General features: G+C 45.8%; 1 protein-coding gene across 16 annotated transcripts in view; it reads left to right on the forward strand.

Moving 5' to 3' along the window:
• Nucleotides 1–19425, forward strand: part of CADPS2 (calcium dependent secretion activator 2) — a 454201-nt gene that overhangs the window by 428858 nt on the left and 5918 nt on the right. For 11 of the 16 annotated variants that reach the window (XM_072783288.1, XM_072783294.1, XM_072783296.1 and 8 more), the window contains 2 exons: nucleotides 2179–2286; nucleotides 19105–19209. In XM_072783288.1, the coding sequence (XP_072639389.1) occupies nucleotides 2179–2286; nucleotides 19105–19209 (213 nt within the window). Of the gene's footprint in view, nucleotides 1–2178; nucleotides 2287–3109; nucleotides 3311–13931; nucleotides 16184–19104; nucleotides 19210–19425 lie in introns of those variants that run through there. The other 5 variants (XR_012010532.1, XM_072783286.1, XM_072783282.1 and 2 more) reach the window with 5 other exon arrangements.

Genomic DNA, 19425 nt, shown 5'->3' on the forward strand with positions numbered 1-19425 from the left:
CCCCAGTCCCCCCAGCTACAGCTTCGATTCCAATGAGGCTGATGGGTCAAGTGATTGACTACATAAAACTCTCAAGCCTACTCTTCTGTGGAAAGAGAGAAATAAAACTGGCATTGAGTGGGGGGAGAAATGGTAGAGAGAGCAAGCCTCGGGTTGGCATATTCTCTGCCTCCCAGTTCAGCCAGGCGGTGCCCACTGCAGCGTATGCGTACGTACGTCACAGAGGTTTATTTCCAGGCACCTGCCTGGAGCTGCCGAGCCTAGCCGCCTCACTACCCATTATACATAGAAATGTGTCGTCTGGTCATTTCCATTCTGTGCGGTACATTTTCTGAATGTTCTCATTTTCGGTGCTTTGACAAAGTTTGAGAAGCGTGGAGAGAAGTGCTTGTCTTACGGGTCAGCCGTCCTCAAGTATTAATAGTAATAAACTTTGTACAAATCACCCGACCTCTTCACTGGAAAAACTGATACATGACACATACTCCCCCCCCCCCAAAAAAAAAAAAGAACAAACAACCCTACATTTCATTCTTGGTTATCCTTGTCATTTCATTTAAACTTTCAAACCTTGCTTAAGAGAATTAGGTGGAAAAACAGTGAAGGAATGACTTAGGTAAGTTACCTCCATTATGTTGAAACATAGTCACCACGTGGTACATGGACGCTCTTCAAGGAAAGACCAGTGAAGACCTTTAAGTAGTTGTTTCAAATCATAACTAATAACTAATTTTGTTTATATTGGGACATGTTTGAAAGGATCCTTGACTGTACGTGGTATGTATCTCCCTTTGCCCAAATGTAAGAGCAGTAAGAGCTTCCTGCGACACTCAGGACCCAGAAGCCACTCCGTTACCAGGAAACCAATTTAATTTTTGTTAATGAGATGTTCATTTCCTGCACACTGGTGAAGAGATGGGCAGTCTTATCACCATATATAAAATTTACTCCCCCCACACTCACCCCCCAAAAAGCAATAAGAACTTTTTGTTGTTCTTTAAGGAGAGGCGCTGCCTTATTCAGAACTATGACCTGTTTCCCCCTCAGTGGTAATAGTTAAATGACCCATATTCTCTTTCACCTCATTTCTTTGCAAGATTTACTTTAGCAAAATGAGTCCGTTGATAGAAGTTATAAGGTACATTAATGATGCAAGACCAGGTGACTCATCTGAGCATTAGCTCCACCATTTTGTTCTGATTAATGCCGTATTCTAATCAAACAAATAGCTCAGTACAGATTATGAATCAACCGCAAGTGTAGATCGTCCAAATGAGTATTTTTATTAACTAGTCCAACTATATGAAACTTGAACTAAAGATAAGTCCAGAAGAAAAACTTTTTAGAAGCCATTCAGGTGTTTGTCCCTTCCTGGGACTGATCTTGTAGACTCTGTAACAAGGAATAATTGTATTAATTGGCCTCTCTCCTCTGGCATTACAAGACACCAGACGCTGTGTAACTTCGGAAAGTTACCTGATTCCCACTTTAGACTCTTCTTAGAAAATTGGTTCATCAATATTCTTATTGTATTTCTGAAATAAAATAAATCTTTGACGTAGTATTGATGAATATAAATGAGTAGAAGCAATGGATAATCCTCAAAATTTCGGTTTACATTTCAGTTTGTGATCCTTTAAAATTTTTGCCCAATATCTTCCCAATAATATTTTACTCAATAAGAAAATGTAGCTTGTATGCCTTGAGCATCTAGAGTAGTTGAGAAGGGCAATCCAAGGAAAAGTAACATTTTTGGTTTTTTATATGGATAACGAGCCAGAGACAGTGACAATTGACTATATTGGCAATTAAGAAATGGTTATTGCAGTTGGGGACTTTTTAAAAAAATTCATTCATTTTTACTGCTTGGCATATTAACCTTTCAAGATAGCCCTTAAAGAAAAAAGATAACTGGTACTTTACAGCCACATGTCTCTCTACTCCTTTTAGTAATGATGAATGACTGTGACCTCGAGTTACGGACGTCAGTAATAAACTTTTATTTATTTTAATTAGGGAATTTACTGAAGGTGTGCATTGTCAATTTTGCTATTGAGCATATTTTACTAATGTAAGCCTTGAAATGATAGAGTGAATTATTTTCTAAGGTTGTGATTAAATAATACTTTCACCACTGAGACCTGATCTTTTATTCCCCACGCTCTGCTCCCACAACAGAAACCAGGAATGGATTTGGCAGATACCTATATCATGTTTGTTCGGCAAAACCAGGATATCCTTCGAGAGAAGGTCAATGAAGAAATGTATATAGAAAAGCTGTTTGATGTAAGTAACTGCCCTTGCAAGGCCTCCTGGCATCCTAGAAATATGTGCAGGAAAAACCGCCTTTGGCTGGTGTGTTTGCAAAGCAGGCTCCTCTCCTGGTCCTTTTTCTTCTGTGCAGCTAATATAGTTGATAATTTTATTTCTCTGACTGTTGACAGAAGCCTTAATTGGCTTCTTTTGTACATGAAAACTGTCACTGTTAGAATGAGAGTCTCAAAAACCTTCTGAGGTTAATTTTAACAAGCGGGATGATAGCCAGTTTATCACTGTGTACAGCATCATTTCCATAAACAGAATCATGCTGTAATGGATTTGGCTCCTCCTATAAAAGTTTCTCAAGTCCAAATAATGCTCCCTAGTTAAACAAAGACATAAAGTGCACTGAAGCCAAATATCTGCCACTCCCCAGTTACTGAACATTTTTATCTTGATTTACAGCCCTGATGCCCACTCACAATATAACCCGGCAGTTGTGTCAGGACAGAAGTCTTCATTTACCCTTGGCAACTCCTGGCAATGGGGAGGTTGTGGTCTTAGAGAGCGTGATCATTAAGTTTCACTTGTCTAGTGTCTGGAAAGGAAACTAAGAGAGCAATCCATTTCAATCACAATGTTGTCACTCATTTGTAATTATTTAACAGTCAAGTCAAAGGAAGTGGCACTTTGCTGGGTTGTAACTTCACATCATTCACAATGCTGATTCTGAAATGGAATATTTGCTTTGAACTGTATTTATTTATGTTACATCTCCCCTGCATTTTAGAAATGCTTTTCTGGCAGTTTCATTTAATTATGCAAGTTACTGCAAATGTTTTCATAACAGCAATTCACGGGCTTCGTGGTGACACTTCAGCTGTGGCAGGTACAGAAGGTCTTGCTACGTCATCATCTCCACCATGGTCTGTTGTGTCAGTGTTCGCTGTTTGTCAGGTTGGGTGGTCAAAATGAGTCTTCCCTTTCATATTTTACACTTCTAGCCTCTACCCAGGCTGTTTTACAATAAAAGTATCATCTGTTTTAATAAGCTAAGTGTTAATATGTGTGAAAAGAATGATTTCCTAAAAGCTTTGATGCCCTGCAGGGGTAGAAAAATTATCATCTATCCAGCTGGCTCTTTTACAAAATACTGAAACCATATTAGCAACTTCTGCTTCCATTTGGTATTGCTCTGAATTTACAAGCATATGTTTTACTTCCAAATTCTCTTTTTACTTTTTTTTTTTTTTTTTTTTTTTTTTTGCTTATGTGGTAATTTTCAAAAATGTTGAACAGGATAGGAAATTGGGTTGATGTTGTTCCCTTTATGTTTGCTCTTGGTATAGCTAAAGCACGTGTTCTATGGTGCAAACAGGTAGACACATCTGGAAATAGGCCACTGTAGGTAGGGGTGTGTGTGTGTGTGTGTGTGTGTGTGTGAACGTCTTCAATTTTTCATCCTGGTGACCTGTTTACTACAAAGCTTGCCAGCAGTTCATAGCAGAAGTAGAATTTCTTTCTCTATAAAGATATTACCTACTTCAACTCCAGCCCCTTCACCAAACTTTTTTCGAAGACTTTTTGTGTGACCACAATAACGAATGGAGCTAACTGAAGTGGATGCAAAGGGGCCGACATTAGAATCATGTCTAGTTGAGGGGCACCTGGCCGCTTGGTTGGTAGGTAGAGCATGAAACCCTTGATCTCAGGGTCGAGTTCAAGCCCCACCTTGGGCAAAGAGCTTGCTTAACACACACACACGTGCAAAATGATGCCTAGTTTAACTGTCCTGATGAGGTACACTTTTCTTTGATGCCTAAGCATCTGACATGGCTGTAAGTTAGCTTTTGAAAGGAATGCTTGACAAGCAATTCTGGTTTGGTTGTGAAGGTTTTGTCATTTTGCATATCCCCAGTAGGACACTGGACTTGTTATTTGTAAAATAGTTATAATGTCCTTAAACATTCTAATATTTTTAAATTGCACATTTTTATTACTATAATTAAAAATAAAAAAGTAGACCCTAATTCTATTGATATGTCATCAAGAATAACATGTATGAGGGGCTACTAAGAGCCCCTAATTAGCCAAGACTGAATTTGCCTCAATTATAGTTAGTAAATGAGAGGTTATCAAGTATGTGTTGAAAGGTAAAGCAGAATGTGTATCTTAAGCAACAGATCATTACCGAGAGACATTATATAATTATTGGAAATCCTCTTGGCTGGAGCTTAAAATAATATTGTTAGGTGTCAAGAAACAGTTGAAAATAATGACCCTATAAATACTGTTGGCAACCTTAGTCTATTACAGAGAAAAAGATGGAAGAGAACAATTTTATTCAGGCCTCATGACAAACTTTTGCTATTCCAATTAAAGTAAGAAGTAAATAGAAGGAAAGGAAGGAAACAGAGACTCCTGCCTTCAGCCGCAGAGGAAAACGTGCGCAGCACACAGCGCGTACATGCGAGCACCCTACAGTGAGTCAACGCTCCGGGGTTTGACCAACCCAGATAAGGGTAAAGGGGATCGAGGTTCTGGTCCTGCTGTGTGAGAGCATCCTTCCTCAAGAAGGATATGCTTTTAACCCGGTCGAGATTTCGCTTAGTTTTGGAAATGCCGCAAATTGCAACGTTTTTACATAAAAGTTACTCTGAAGGCACGTAGTCGTCCTGCCTCCAGTACCAACACTTCAACACTTGAGTGTCTTACTAAATAATCCTTTTCTGCATGACGCTCCACGCATGGGAAAAACTACTAAAAACTTTATGAAACTTTCCCTGACAGTAGTAGTTCCTTGTGGTGTTTCTGTCCTCAAAAACTTTTGATCATTTAAGCGTCTTAATTGTCCCTGGTATGTGTACTGAAATACTTTAGGTTCCATTTGAATAACTGTAGCAGTGCCTACAGACACATAATGACCATCGCCCTAGATTTGTGTCCATTGTTTGGGGACACCTCCTACAGTCGTCCATACACAGCCCGTGCAGCCACGGGCCATGACCCAGTCTCCTGAACGTCTCACGCTGCTATTATTACTGTCCTGGCCTCCATGGACAACAGTGTTTTTGCTCCTTATCTTCAAAATCTTAAAGAGAAGGATGATTAAAATATGTATTCTCTTCAAGGTCCTAAAGAAGATAATCCTACACTTTTACATTAGGTCTTGAAACAGTAAAGCCAGAAGTACTCTTGCAAGATCAACAAAGTTAATATTAGGACAAATAACCAAGATATTCTCCATTCTGTAAGTGGTAAAATTTCTAAAACATTGTTTGCATAACAGAATTTTTTTTTTTAAGTCTAAATAAACGATGGCAGATTCATGTTGTTCCTAAAAGGAACTGAGTTTGTTTTAAGGTATATCCCTAATTCTCTCAAATTATCGCAGGAGCAATCCCAGCCCTAGCTGTCCCAGGGCGCCTGCTTGTACCAGGAGGTGGCTGGGCACTTCACTCGTTTCCAGCCAGCTCAGCCAGATGCCATCGTCCCCATTTGTCCTTATTTTCAGGGTTAAGAAATCTCCCACTTGAGGAAGACAAGCGACTTGTTGAATCAGACTTTGAAATTGTGCCTCAGGTTCAAAGTCTGTGCTGCCTCTATCATGCTTTCAACTTACAAAATCTGAAGTGGTAAAGCAGTCCTGGGGGAAGAGGGCCGGGCCAGGAGTCCACGACCCTGAGTCCCAGCCTCGGCTCCACTGCCGACTGTCAGGGTGGATTCTGAGAAGCTTTGTCGCCTGCTCAAAATGCAGCAGAGTCATCACATATAAACTGAAAAAACTGGTCTAGGATTTCAGCTGGTTTCTGAAATAGCTTCCAGATTTTAAACCAACGAAATTAAACGAGTTTTAATTTTAGCTGTGAGTGACGACCAAAATCAGCGGGCTGGTTGGATGCTGAGTCTCGCACCCCAGAGTGGCCAGTCGTAAGGTTGTCGTGGCGGTGAAAGCAGGATGTCCCCCCAAGGAGCAGTACAAAGTGCAGTAGATAAAGTAGCAAGGAGATCCTATACGAAAATATGGCTGTGCTGTATGACACTCCGTGTATCTGCCACCAGGGCACCGAGCCCCAAATTCAGAAAGTCAGTTGGAACTCGTCTACTCCGTATCCGTGCTGAGTCTGAGCGACCAGAACATTCTAAACAGAGACCACCCATCCTCTCGAGTGAGTGGTCAGTGTTATACATGCTAAGTTTAAAGTCTATATGTTAAATTCACATTTTTCAGTTTGGAAAAATATGTCTTATCTGGGTAAGAGAAACCCCAAGGAAGCTGTCCCGTAGCCAGAGGGTTCACCAGGGGGTCTTTCTGCAGGTCCGCAGGCTCTCGCACCGCAGGCTGGGTTCCCTCTTACCCATCAGCGACCGTTTCTAAGGTTCTATCAAATCAAAACCACCTACCACTTGTCTAGTCCCGCTCCGGCAGTTTGGCAAAGATTTTCTAATTCTTAAATTGCATCTTTAACGTCCACTCTGGTGTTTTCTTCCCACCCGCTGGGGCCTCAGGACACTTGGCGAAGCCACGGGTGCCCGAGGGAGGGGACAGGCTGGGTAGGGCTCCAGAGCTTGGAGCTCCGGGTCCGGGGGGAGGTGGCTCCCGGCTGCAGCCGTGGCCCCGCAGTCGTTCCCTAGTGCCCGCGAGTATCAGGGGCCGGCCAAGCTGTGCCTCTGGCCAAGCACGCACGCCGAACCCACCTACCTGCGGGCCTCCGCACTGATGGGCATCGCCCTGCCCCGGGCCCTTTAAAACCATTTCGTTTCAGCTCTCGTGTTGCTGAGGACACGTCGAGGTGCGGTGTTTAACTGGTAAATCATGCAGATTAAACGTTCTCTTGTGATATAAGCTGATTAAATATGTAATTGTTGAAGAGTTTCAACGAGATTTTTTTTAAAACGTTGTGATGCCTTGTAAACCTAAAAGTAATTCTTTAAATGATAGTTAATCAGTTATATTCACCTAAATAGTGTTTTACAAAGGATTCATTTCTCAGGACTTCCCTGGAAAAGAATTCTTTTGAGGAAAGAAACTCTAAGTTAAACATTTTAACTAAAATGGACCTAAACTATATAAATGAGTCCAGTAGCCATTGTAAGATACGGTAACACGCAAAGAAAACAAAAACCTGAACCCATCACAAGAGAATATGTCTCTCAAAATAAAACTCCCTTTCCGTGTGTGCGCCAGCCGACTCTGGCCTCCCAGATACGGAAGGGCGGAGATTCTCAGATTTTGGAGCACAGGGTTTTGCACCAGGGCCCGAGCCTCGCAACGCAGGCATTTATCCATCCCCAGTTAAAGTCAACGCTACTGTCCTTGACCTTATTTAAAAATTCGGCTTATTATCCTGTTGATTTCACAAGAGTAAGTGAAACAACAGAGCCTGGCTGGGAGCGGCTGCCTCATCCCACCTTCTTCCCGGGCCCTCGCAGGTGTGTGTAGAGCTCCCTGTCTCCGGGTTCAGTCCTTCCCTCCGGAGGAATTTCCTCATGTGTAATCCGCCTCTCCTGCGGATGCAGGCCGCCGCCCACTGCGAGTGGAGACTCCTTTGTCCTCTTGCATTTCTCATAATTCCGCGACATTATAGATACAGTCTCTTGCATGTGGATGTCAACTCACACATAGCAGTTTTCCCCTTTTTTAATAATCTTTTACTTTCAAATGACCAGGAAGTTGTTGCATGAGCCACATAAATTCGTCTAGATTCCCATACAGAGGATTTTCACTTTGACGTTGTCTCTCTATAAAAAAGAATTGAAATCCAGACATGAACTCTTGGACGATTAGGCCCCGCCATGATTTTCCTGCCAACACTCAAGGTTAAATGTCAACAACAGTCATTATTTTCCCGTTTCATCAATAGAAAGGGACGGATGATGTACGTTCAGCGACCTACTGGAGGCTCTAGAACCTGCCCATGTTGGGCGCCCAGCACCTCACTGTACTTGACGCAGATGAAAACTTTGATCTGTGTGTCGTGTGTGTAACTTTCAGCACCGTGTTATTTAGCTGCCGTGATGCACTGTCCCCCAGGTGGTTTTGGTTTTCTTGATTGTATTTCTGGTTTGTCTTACCTACAGTATTTGGACTCCTACTGAAGTCGTTTGACCTCTCTCAAGATAGTCACAGCCAAACCTGTTGTGCAGATTGCCTTTTCTACCTTAGTAGAGGCCATACAGAGCTTGCTCCGTAGCTACATTCCCCACCCCCCTCAAAGTTTGTTTCTTTTTTACAGCCTCTCCTCTGGAGTACAGCTGTCTGGTTTGTTTTTGTTAATAACCTTATTTTAATGTTATTATTTGTAAGTATAAGAATTTATAAAGGGATCTACTTTTGATGTACAGTAGGTGCCAAAATAGCTTTGGCAAGTCCAGACGCAGCTTGGAGCAGCCAAGGGCCTTCATTTGAATCTAAGCTGTTGGTGAATTAAGACCTGAGAAACTTGAGATGCGCGTGCCTAATTGCCTAAAAGAAGCTCAGCAAGAAAATGTAGTGTAGCGTGTTGATCTGATTTCTTTGATAATTCAAAAGAATCTCCCAAGAAATATGTGGACTTCTTACTTCTATTCTTGAAATGTGATCGTGAAACACAATTGTCATTTGGCACATTCCCAGAAATACACATCTTTGCATGAGGCACCTGGACATATGTGGCAGGTCTGTTAGAATCAGCTAATTAACAACACAGGCTTAAACAGGCACCTCATCTGGCAGTGCAGTCAGTTGCCTGATGGTGCTCAGCAGGATGGGGTAGTGCTTTTTATTTTTCTATCCTAATGGTCTGCTGCCCACCTAATTTTGCCTTATTGTCAGTCACTACTTACCGCAGCTTGGGGCCCTCCCAGGAGGCTAAATTATTATCAAAGGATTAGGGAGATGTAGCCTTGCAGCTCTGACATTTCTGATTACTTGTCTATGCCAGAACACTAATTAGCTGTGACTAATTAAGAAAAATGTCCCTGCCATAGAAAACCATTTAAAAGAACTGAGAAGTAGAAAAGCAATTCAAAAGCTGAGCAGTGCTCAGATTTGCCGATGCTCTTTAGATTTCCACCAGAGCCTTAACTCACCTTTAATTGTGCTCAGAATTAAAAAAAAAAAAAAAGAAAGAAAAGAAAAGAAAAGAAAGAAAAGGAAGAGAAAAAAAAATCTCACATGTGAACTGATCTGAGGTTTTTACTTGAAGAGGAAAAAAAATTGTGGAAATTGTGGTTGATCACCTAAACCCTCTTAGCGATGGTGAAATTGTCTTTGATCAGTGGAAGATGACAAAACTTTGATTTTCATCGAGAAATTTTTCTAGACACCAAATGTGTTGAGCGTGCGTTTGCATTCGTTCACCCAAGCCGACAACAATGACTTCATAGTTCTCGAAGGAAGAAGAATATTCTCTTAACCGGTTTTATAAAAGATGGCTAAAACGGTTACAAGCCGCACCTTGAGCGTTTTCAAAGCTGTTTTCCGTTGATTTCATGCTGCTTCCACATTTAAGATCATCTGGGAACCTGACTTCGTGGGCTGAGCGGCCTCTCCGCGGTGACCTCGCCCGCCTGGACTGGGCTGGCCGGGCGCCTTGCTGCTGGAGACCGGGGCCCAGACTCCCGGCCCTGGGGCGGCCACGGCGGCCACCGCCCCTGACCGCCCGGGCAGCCGCTCGAGGCCCCCCACTGCCCCCCGTGCCCATCCCCCCCACCCTGTGGCTGCCCTCCTCCTCTCCCCGCCCCCAGCTGTGGCTTGTCTGCACCTCAGCGAGTAACCCCTGTGGGTCTCCCTCCATGTCCCACCCACGTCCCGCCTCTGGCCCCTTGGGACCGGCCTCGGAACTCCCCTCTGCGCAGCTCCACCAGCTGGGGCTGTGGGCCGCGAGCTTTCATGCGGCCGCAGGACTCCCCAGGCCGCAGCCCGTCCCTGCCGCTGCCCCTCTCCACCCCTGCTTCCCCCCCACACACACTCCCCTTCCCCATGGGACCGGCTTCAGAACTCCCCATCAGCGCCCTCCGCCAGCAGGGGCTGTGGGCCGCAGTGGGCCGCGAGCTTTCATGCAGCGCACAGGACTCCCTGGGCCACAGGACTCCCTGGGCCGTGGCCCATCCTTGCCGCCGCCCCTCCCCACCTCTGCTTCCCCCCCCTTACTCCCCTTCCCCGTGGGACCAGCTTCAGAACTCCCCATCGGCGCCCTCCGCCAGCAGGGGCTGTGGGCCGCGAGCTTTCATGCAGCGCACAGGACTCCCTGGGCCACGTCCCGCCCCTGCCGCCCCGCTTCCTGCTCCCCTTTCCTACCCCCTCCCCATGGGACCGGCTCCGGAACCCCCCTCTGCGCCCTCCGCCAGCTGGGGCTGTGGGCCGAGTGGGCCGAGTGGGCCGCGAGCTTTCACGCCCCGCAGGACTCCCCGGGCGCGTCCCTCCCTCCGCCGGACAAGGCCGCGGAGCCCCTCGCCCCGCCCCCACTGCCCGTGCGCCGACTGCGGTGTCCGCCCGCCCGCCGAGGGCCCCAGAGCTGCAGCGCACAGTCCCCGGCGCGGGAGGAGCGGGAAGCCGGCGAGGCCTTGGCTTGGTTTGGCCGCGGGGCCAGCGTCTCTCCCGGCGACCAAGACGAAACGGGAGCTGGTGTTCGTGCGGCCGATGTTCCTGCCGGCCCTGCCCCGTGGCGACGCTAGAGGAGCCCCCAGCCCTGGCGCCGCGGAGCCCGCCTCCTGGGCCAGCGGGTCTACTGGCGAGAGCACCTCCCGCCGAAGCGTAGGCTGGAGGCTTCGTGGACGGAGCAGACGGGCCGGAGTGCAGCCCCCGTCGGGAGAGGCCGGTGACCACGACGCTCGCTCACTCAGTGTCTCTTTCCAGGGGAAGGTTGGAAACCTGCCGGCGTGGGGGCCAGTGAAGGTCTGCGCCTCCCCGTTCGCGGTACCAAGCGGTGACCCTGCGGTGGGGGCAGTGCTGGAAGCCGGGCTGACGTCGCCTCCCAAGAGGCTTCCCTGCTCCCTCAGGCTGACGTCAACTAGGCCACAGCACTGGTACTTTTCTACGTTTATTTAAACACTCGTAGCTCACAGAGCCGACAGGCCTAGAGTTCGCCCAAGACACATCCCTTGGTGGTGAAAGTGCACGGGCAGCCTTGGCCGCACCCCACACGGGCCCAGCCCCAGGTACGACCTGGCGATGGGCCCACAGGCCCTAGGCCCGGCCGAGCGTGCAGCACGGTCGCCTTCCGTGTAAGGCTGTGCTCGTGGACACTCAGCATGGACGCACTCGTGGGGCTTCCTCCTCTGTCTGCGTCATCACTCGAATGAAGTCAGACTGTCACACTTAGAGCCCGCTGTTAGCCTTACGTTCCCCTTCTTTAGCCCAACGCAGTCGTTGACTTCTGGGCGATGCCTACGGCTCTCACATCCATTCCGTTAGTTTTCTGTTACTGAGACGCATGGATGAAGTCAACGCCCTGGCTCCGACGCTTCTGTCGTCTGTCGGTGCAGAGGCTGCACGGTCACTGTTACACATGTACACCCTCTAGCCCCAAATACCGAAGCGCCTTGGGTTCTTTGGCGGGTAGGCAACGTGGGCTGCAGGCCGGCCTGCTGAGGCCCGGAGGCAGCAGGACGAGGGAGGCTTTGCCGCTCCCCGTGCTCACCCGTGGCCACCGTGGCAGCTCTGCAGGACGTCGTTAGATATTTATATCCATGTCGGGGCTTGAGGAGCAGGGAATGTGTGAGCACCCGATTGCGCCTGGTCAGCGAGAGGTAGCACAGGCTTCCCGGCAGAAATAATGAGGGAAAGGAGTCTCCACGGTTCCCAGAGATGAGGCCCAGGAACCGGTGGTCGGGATAGACGTCCAGGCAGAGGGATCGACGTGCCCAGAAGCCCTAGATTTAGAGAAACCCAACATCCAGCAGAGCAGCAGCTCGCTGGGCTGGCAGAGATGGGTTCCCTGGGAGTGGCCCGTGGGCTGCAGGCAGAACGATGGCTGGCTGGTCCCGTCCCCACAACACTCTCAGAAAGTAACTCCGGAATGATTGTTTTCCATTTTTATAAGGAAATGGAAGCAGAAAGGCCTGCTTATAGTTAAGTCTCAGGCCTAGATCTTCTCTCCGACCATGCCGCTCAGTAGCCATGCCAGACGTCCAGTTTATTTTATCCAGATCTGACCGTATGGATTTAAATGCAATATTGACCAAAAATTTTTTAAAGATTTAATTTATTTATTCATGAGAGACACAGAGAGAGAGAGACAGAGACAGAGGCAGAGGGAGAAGCAGGCTCCATGCAGGGAGCCCGACACAGAACTCAATCCGGGGACTCCAGGATCACACCCTGGGCTGAAGGTGGTGCTAAACTGCTGAGCCACCTGGGCTGCCCTTGACCAAAATTTTATACATAGTATTCAAAATGAGTCATTCAGCCAGGTGAAAGTGTCACGGTGCCCACACGAGCTGTGCAGTGGCAATGCGCCCCAAACTGGTGTCTACAACAGCATAACTGGATTGACAGCTGGGCCAAACCAATCATCATGATCAGTCATTTTGGTCACAAAACATTAGTCAAACCAGCATGTGTCCCATCATTTGTCATGAAGTAGGAGAGAGGGGAACAACTGATCATCTGAAATTTTCACTTCGTAATCTTTATCTCTTTTAAGATTTTATTTATTTATTCATGAGAGAGACAGAGGCAGAGACCCAGGCAGAGGGAGTAGCAGGCTCCCTACGGGGAGCCCAACGTGGGACTCGATCCAGGACCCTGGGGTCACGCCCTGGGTAGAAGGCAGATCACTGAGCCCCCCCTCTCCGTGTCCCCACTTTATAGTCATTTTAACCCCAGGAAAAGACCCCCAGAACAAAATGACAGAGGTATTACCTAGTTGATAATAATAATAAAGAACAGTATTAATTTGACTTGATTTTAAAGATTTATCTATCTTCGAGAGGGAGCATGAGCAGGGACAGAGGCAGAGGGAGAGGGGTCTTAAGCAGAGTCTGTGCTGAGCGCGGCGCCCCACGCGGGACTGGGTGTCACGGCCCAAGATCATGAGCTGGGCTAAATCCAGGTGCTCAGCTCCTGAGCCACCCAAGCGCCCCGAGAACAGTCTTGATTTTAGTGCCTTTGTGTGGAGTGTCGGGAAGGGTCGACTGGCTTAATAGTGTACTTCCAGGACATTTGGGAATGAAGGGAACTTGGGATTAATGAGGTAGAGCAGAAAAGAGGTCTTTGGAAATGTAGATCATTTTAACTTTGCAAGGAAATGTGGTGGACTTCTTTGGAATAATGAACGAGCACGTCCTGGTTACTTCACGGTCCGCTGTCGTGACGACTCTCAGGGACCCCCAAGAACGGAGGAGGTTGTCTTCTTGGTTGTCTGCTGGAGGCAGCGAACTGCCTTCAAGAATCAGAGACTTGACTGGCAGGACGGAATGGTTTCTAGAAGGAGATGGCCTAACCCAGGCTGTCATGAGTCCACACTCTGAAGCATGGATATAAGATATAAACTATGTGTATATAAATCAGGTAAAACATAAAATGCCACTTATTGTATAAACCCGAATAACACGTTCAGTCTGACCTCGGGTTTCCACCCGTACAAGCTCAGTTTCCACGGGTGCAGTTCGGCCACGATGATAACCGTCTCCCGAAGGTCGCTGGAAGAATTCAATGAAATTTTAACTGAGATACTTACATTTCCCAGGGAGGACTGAAAAAATAGACCGGATGCCTTTATCATCAGGATCCGTGAAAATACCAGACATGAGTGACTGCACCTGCCGGTTCTTTAGAAATCTCCTTCATTGCTCGTGAGTCTTCGTGGTTTTATTTTTATGTTTGTGCTTCATCAAAAGGCCAAAATGAGTAAGCTGAAAACAGACAAAAACAACAGGTAATGGACACTTCTGGAACTCTAAACTTGCACATTTTTTGTCTTTGAAGATAAAGCCGTGTTGAAGGACCACGCAGAAGGCAGAGCGCGATCATTTGGCCTTCCCCGCGGGTCCGTGTCCCAAACAAGGCGGCCGTGCTGGGGCCGGGCCGGGCGCCCTGGGCCGTGATCGGCGAGGCCGGCGGCGGAGGGGCGCTTGGGGGAGGTCGGCCCCACGGCACCTGCCCATCGGTGACAGAGGAGAGACGCGCGGCCCGAGCTGTGGGCCCGAGCGCCCCGGGTTCCCGACCCGTAGCCTCCCGGAGCCGCAGAGCGGGCCTGGAGAACGGCTTGTGTTTGCCAGACTTTCGAAGACCTTCAGCATCTCGAAAATATTATCCGTTCTTTTATCCAGGCCGCGTAGCCCTCAAAAGGTGCCATTTCCCGGGGTGACCTCTCGGGCGGCAGCTCACCTGGGCGCGGTGCTGCGGGTGCCCAGCCTGCCCCCCAGGAGAGGGCCGCACACCTGCACCTGCTGGGCCCCAGCGCCCACGGGGGTCGGGGGGTGCGTTTTCCTGTCGTTCACCTACGGAGGCAGCATAGCTGGAGAAGAATGAAAATATATCAGCTAGCCGGACCGACTCCTAATCAATAAAAAGCTAAACGCTTAAGCAGAAAATTCGTCACCGATTTGTTCCAGCAAAGCGGCTCTTTCCTCGTCGCCGTTGTCACCAGAAGCCACATTCTGACAAATGACTTGCTTGAAGCCGCCGTGATCTGCGAGCCCTATGTGGTCGGGTGATTCGGATTGCGGGGTATGGGCCACAGAGCCCTAAAGGCATTGTGCATCAGCATGTATTGAGACCTCGTTCCAGGTGGCCAGCCGCTGGACTTTCTTAAAAATAAAATTCCCCAAATAAACGCGGAGCGCCTGTGTCCAAGCAGTACGTGTTCCATTTAACCGAATCACCCTCGAGACGTTATGAATCGGGCAGAAGAGGGAGTTGTGCATATTTAATATATTTGTTTTATATTTCCCCTAGCCAACAGAATAATGAAATTCCTTAACTACTTCTCTTTAACTTGCATGAAGAAAGCACGGTATGTTGCTAAATCTCTTTTCAGCGGCACCGCGGAGAAACAACTTTAATCCTTGTTAGAAAATTGCCGAGTCTGGGACTGACAAAGAGCTCATGCTTGTTCCATTGTTAGCGGCCGCCCGGAGCAGGGCCCTTTACAGCTGCGCGGATCCCGCGGCTCAGCTGCACTATTTAGGAGGCGAGGTTTGTCAATTCTATTGACAATGGAGAGAGTTTTTCAGGGCCCGTAGCAGTGCGGACACAGTTGGGGATCAATGCCAGCCATTCAGACTGCACCCTCTTTCATTGCTTTGGTTTGTTAATTCAAGACTAAAGGTCCACTGAGGGGGTTCAGGGTGTTTAAGAAAGCTGATGAACTGTTTAAGAAAGCTGATGAACTGCAAGCGTTTCTAGCCCTGGTGTGGCAATTTCCATAGTCAGTGGCAACTCCTGGCACTGAGGGAGCTATGTCCTTGTTGACCTTCTTGTTATTAAAAATGCACAAGTGCTGCGCTTCTCAATATTTCAACACTCTTTCATTGTCAATACCACCTTCTGAGCCCTTCAGCTTGTTGCTTGCTCTAAAGATCTTCTTAGATTGGGTTTGAAAACTTCACCTTAAACACTAGATTAGACTGATGTTCTGTTTTCCGTGCTCCTGTTGATTTGTTGAACCTTCCCAGGGCTGGAAAGCAAGTAGCAGCTTGATGGGGAGACGGGCTGCTAATATGATTTACCAGTCTACAGTCATGCACAATAAGTGTGAATAAATACAGGGGTCTCACAGAGTCAACCCTAGCCTTTCCTTTTCTTTTCTTTTTGCTTTAAAAGAAATATCTCAAGAAAATGAAGTGAGTAATGCATGCCCTTACAGGAGTTGAATGAACCACAAAAAGAAAAAAAAAAAAAACCCATATTTTTTTTGTTAAAGCGGTAGGCTGCTGTCACGGATTGATGTGGAAAAAAAAAAAAAAAAAAAAAGGCACCACCACACCGTAGAATATACACTTACTGCTTTATTCCTAAGTAGAGCAAAGCGAAGAATGAAGCGGTAATGCCATGCCCACGGCTTCGGTGCAGCGGCAGCACTGCTTGTCATCCCCCGAAGGGAAAAGTGAATAGTCAGCCCAATGTTTTCTAAAATGAACTTTTCCAAAACGAAAGGACACTTGCCAACATTCAGACTTTACTGCACATTCACCCTTTCTGAATGTTTTTTGTTTTCCTTCTTTCTTTGTACTGAGGGCTTGGCGTGGTCTGGGGTGGGGGAAGAGGCAGCTGACCTACCTTTGGACTTTTTTGTCAGGACGACAACCCGGGACCCACCCATATTGCAGCACCCAAAAGGGGAACGTGTCAGTCCCCGCACCAGAAATAGGAGCGTGCTGGGGACCTCTGGCTGCTGGTTTCGTTTGTTTGCTTATTTGTTTGCTTGGAGTGTGTGCGAGTGTCTCTTTCACCAGATGCGAGAAAGCAGCAGTCCTCCTGGGTTTTGTTGTTGTCGTTAGCTTGCTGTTAGAAGCCACAGAAACTGAGCTAAAGTACTGCTTTCTCCCGATTGCTTGATTTAGCCGAAAATCGTCAAAATCCTTTGACTTGGGAACCGAAAAATACGCATTTTTATCCGAAAAGAACAATCTCTCTTAAAGAATTTTCCTTATCGAGTCACTGGTTGCCTTTAAAAGTAAGATGATGGTAAAGTAGCTGAAGCCTTTTACTTCACAAAGGTCCTCTTTTCTTCTCTGTCTTTATAGTTAACTTCCAATCATTTTATTCCCAACATATTTTTCTCTAAAGTTATGATTTTGCCATTGTGTTAAAGTAGTTCTATTAATAATAAATTTCTGTTACATTAGATGTCCTTTTGATTATCACTTAATCATGAGTATCATTTATGTGTAATGGGAAAAATGAGTTAATTTTAAATCGTGTTAGATTTTTTTAAAAGCATAAAGATGTTTATGGAGTAATTTTAAGAAAGTATTTTCATTTCCCTCAAATTTATACAATTTACCATGGATATGATAACTTCACAGTCTAACAGATTAACTGGTACGTTACGCTAGACTCCATATTTCATAGTTTGTTCTCCCCTACAAAACGTTGTCTCTTGCAGAAGGACTTCATATAATTCAAAAATCATAGCTGTTGTGACTACATTTTAGCTTCCAAATTACCTGGAAACTGGTGTAGGGGTGAGGGTCTTAATTTAGTATATACTCCTACTCACCATCAGCAATACCCAGGAGTGTTTACCTGTATTAAAATAGAACTCAAGAGGTTGAGGCTATAAGTAATCTGAAATAAGGAAGTTTAGGGTTTAAATACTATTAGAAATCACTGTGTCAGCTGAGGTACTGAATCCATTTGCACCTTTTTTTTTTTTTTTAAGAATTTAGGAGTGTGTCTTATTTTGTAAAACTTATTTCTGATACTTTTATGATATCCAGAAAATTTAAAAAGCCATCATTAGGAAAGAGCAAAAGTGGGCACGTGGATAACATTTTTTTAAAATCATAACCTATCTCACATTTTAAAAACCTGGAGTTCTCATTTGTCCGTGTGGTATCAGAATATTTAGCAAATCAGTTATTCATTTTAATTAGCTTATTTTATGCATGTATGTTCAGTGTACTAACAAATTAATAGAAATAAGTCTAGTGAAACGGATTCAGGTTTAATTCATGCTTAAAATACCATTTCTTACACGAAATTTTATCAGAACAATGTTAATAATAAATACAAGGCCAGATGAATTTCAGACTTACTCGCATCACATAAGATTTCTCTTGGAAATTGAATTTACTATTTTGTCATGGGAAAAAAAAAAGTATTTTTTAAGGTCTTTTTTCTGTATTTGAATACCTAAGCACACATGCACCACACATACATGATCTGTGGGGTCACCCTACATCCGTACCCTGTGTCTGTCCCTTCTCTTTCAAAAACTCTCGTCATTTCCTTAGTGCTGGATGGACTTTGCTATTTCTCACGGTTATCTGAATGAGCAGCATTATTATTTTTACAGTATTACCTGAACCTAGCTCTGTCACTATGAGTAGCAGATTGCCTTTAAAATGAAACAAAAGCAAAATGTCTGCTTTTACTATACCGATTGACGTTATTTAGGAGCGGGAAATTACATTACAGAATAATTTTGGTTTTCCCCTCAAGAGAGTGGTCATGGAGAGGAAAAAATACGAACCTTCCGAAAACACTAGCAAACTGAAACAAATCCTTTCCTTTCGTGACTTAGTCAACTGACCTCTTCTTTCTGATTCTTGCAGACACAGCAATTCCGTCCTGACAACATTCCTTCCTAAGGTCTCAAATCTTTATCTTGGGTGGTTTTAAAACAGCTTGGCAGATACTTAACAGATAGTAGATGAGGGCGTGATTGGGGATCCCTGGCTCGTAAGCCCTGGCAAGGCTTTACCATCGCTGCCGTAAAATGTCATTTCTAGGTACTGACAGCGTGCGTCAGGGCATAAGGCGTCTGCTCTCTGGTTTTTACATAACATAGAGGCTAATGAGAAATTTCCCTTTGAAAATAATTCACCTGCTTCTTCCTGCTGTGGGGGAGCCCCTTCAGTCCCATAACGTGTATTTAGCGCCCATTGTTACCTAGAGATTACAAAGCAGGCCGCTAGGCTGCAAGTGCAGAAACACGGTTTCCCATGAATATGTTACAGCTGAAAGACTCATGTTAATTCATGTAGAGAACAGCCTAGGTCAACTTAGCAGATTTTCTAGCAAAACATACAATTCTGTTAACAGGAAATTATAGCATTATTGACTTCAAGTGCTGATCTGTGGTCATTCCAGAGTGTGTCATTACCCCCTCATTACCGAATCTGTTACATGAATACTGCAGAGGCTGTTTTCTGTTTTGTTCTCCTCCCCTCTGCCCCCATCCTTCTTTCCAGCAATGGTACAGCAGTTCCATGAAAGTCATTTGTGTCTGGTTGGCTGATAGATTAGACCTTCAGCTTCATATTTACCAACTGAAGACGCTCATCAAGATTGTGAAGGTAAACAAAATGTGTTTAGATGTGAATTGCCACCAAGCTACGAAGAATAATGGCTAGATATTGACATACAAGGAAATTGTATTTGATGCAACTGAACGGATGTAAGTACTTTAAAATCATCACCCTCGGCAAACCATAGGCTACTGTTCACTTACATTTTCAGTTAGGTCATTAAGTGTATTTTAATTTTTCTGCACTAATACAAATATTTTATCG

The sequence above is a fragment of the Canis lupus genome, chromosome 18, assembly GCF_048164855.1.
Source record: "Canis lupus baileyi chromosome 18, mCanLup2.hap1, whole genome shotgun sequence".
In the NCBI taxonomy this organism is placed as follows: domain Eukaryota; kingdom Metazoa; phylum Chordata; class Mammalia; order Carnivora; family Canidae; genus Canis; species Canis lupus.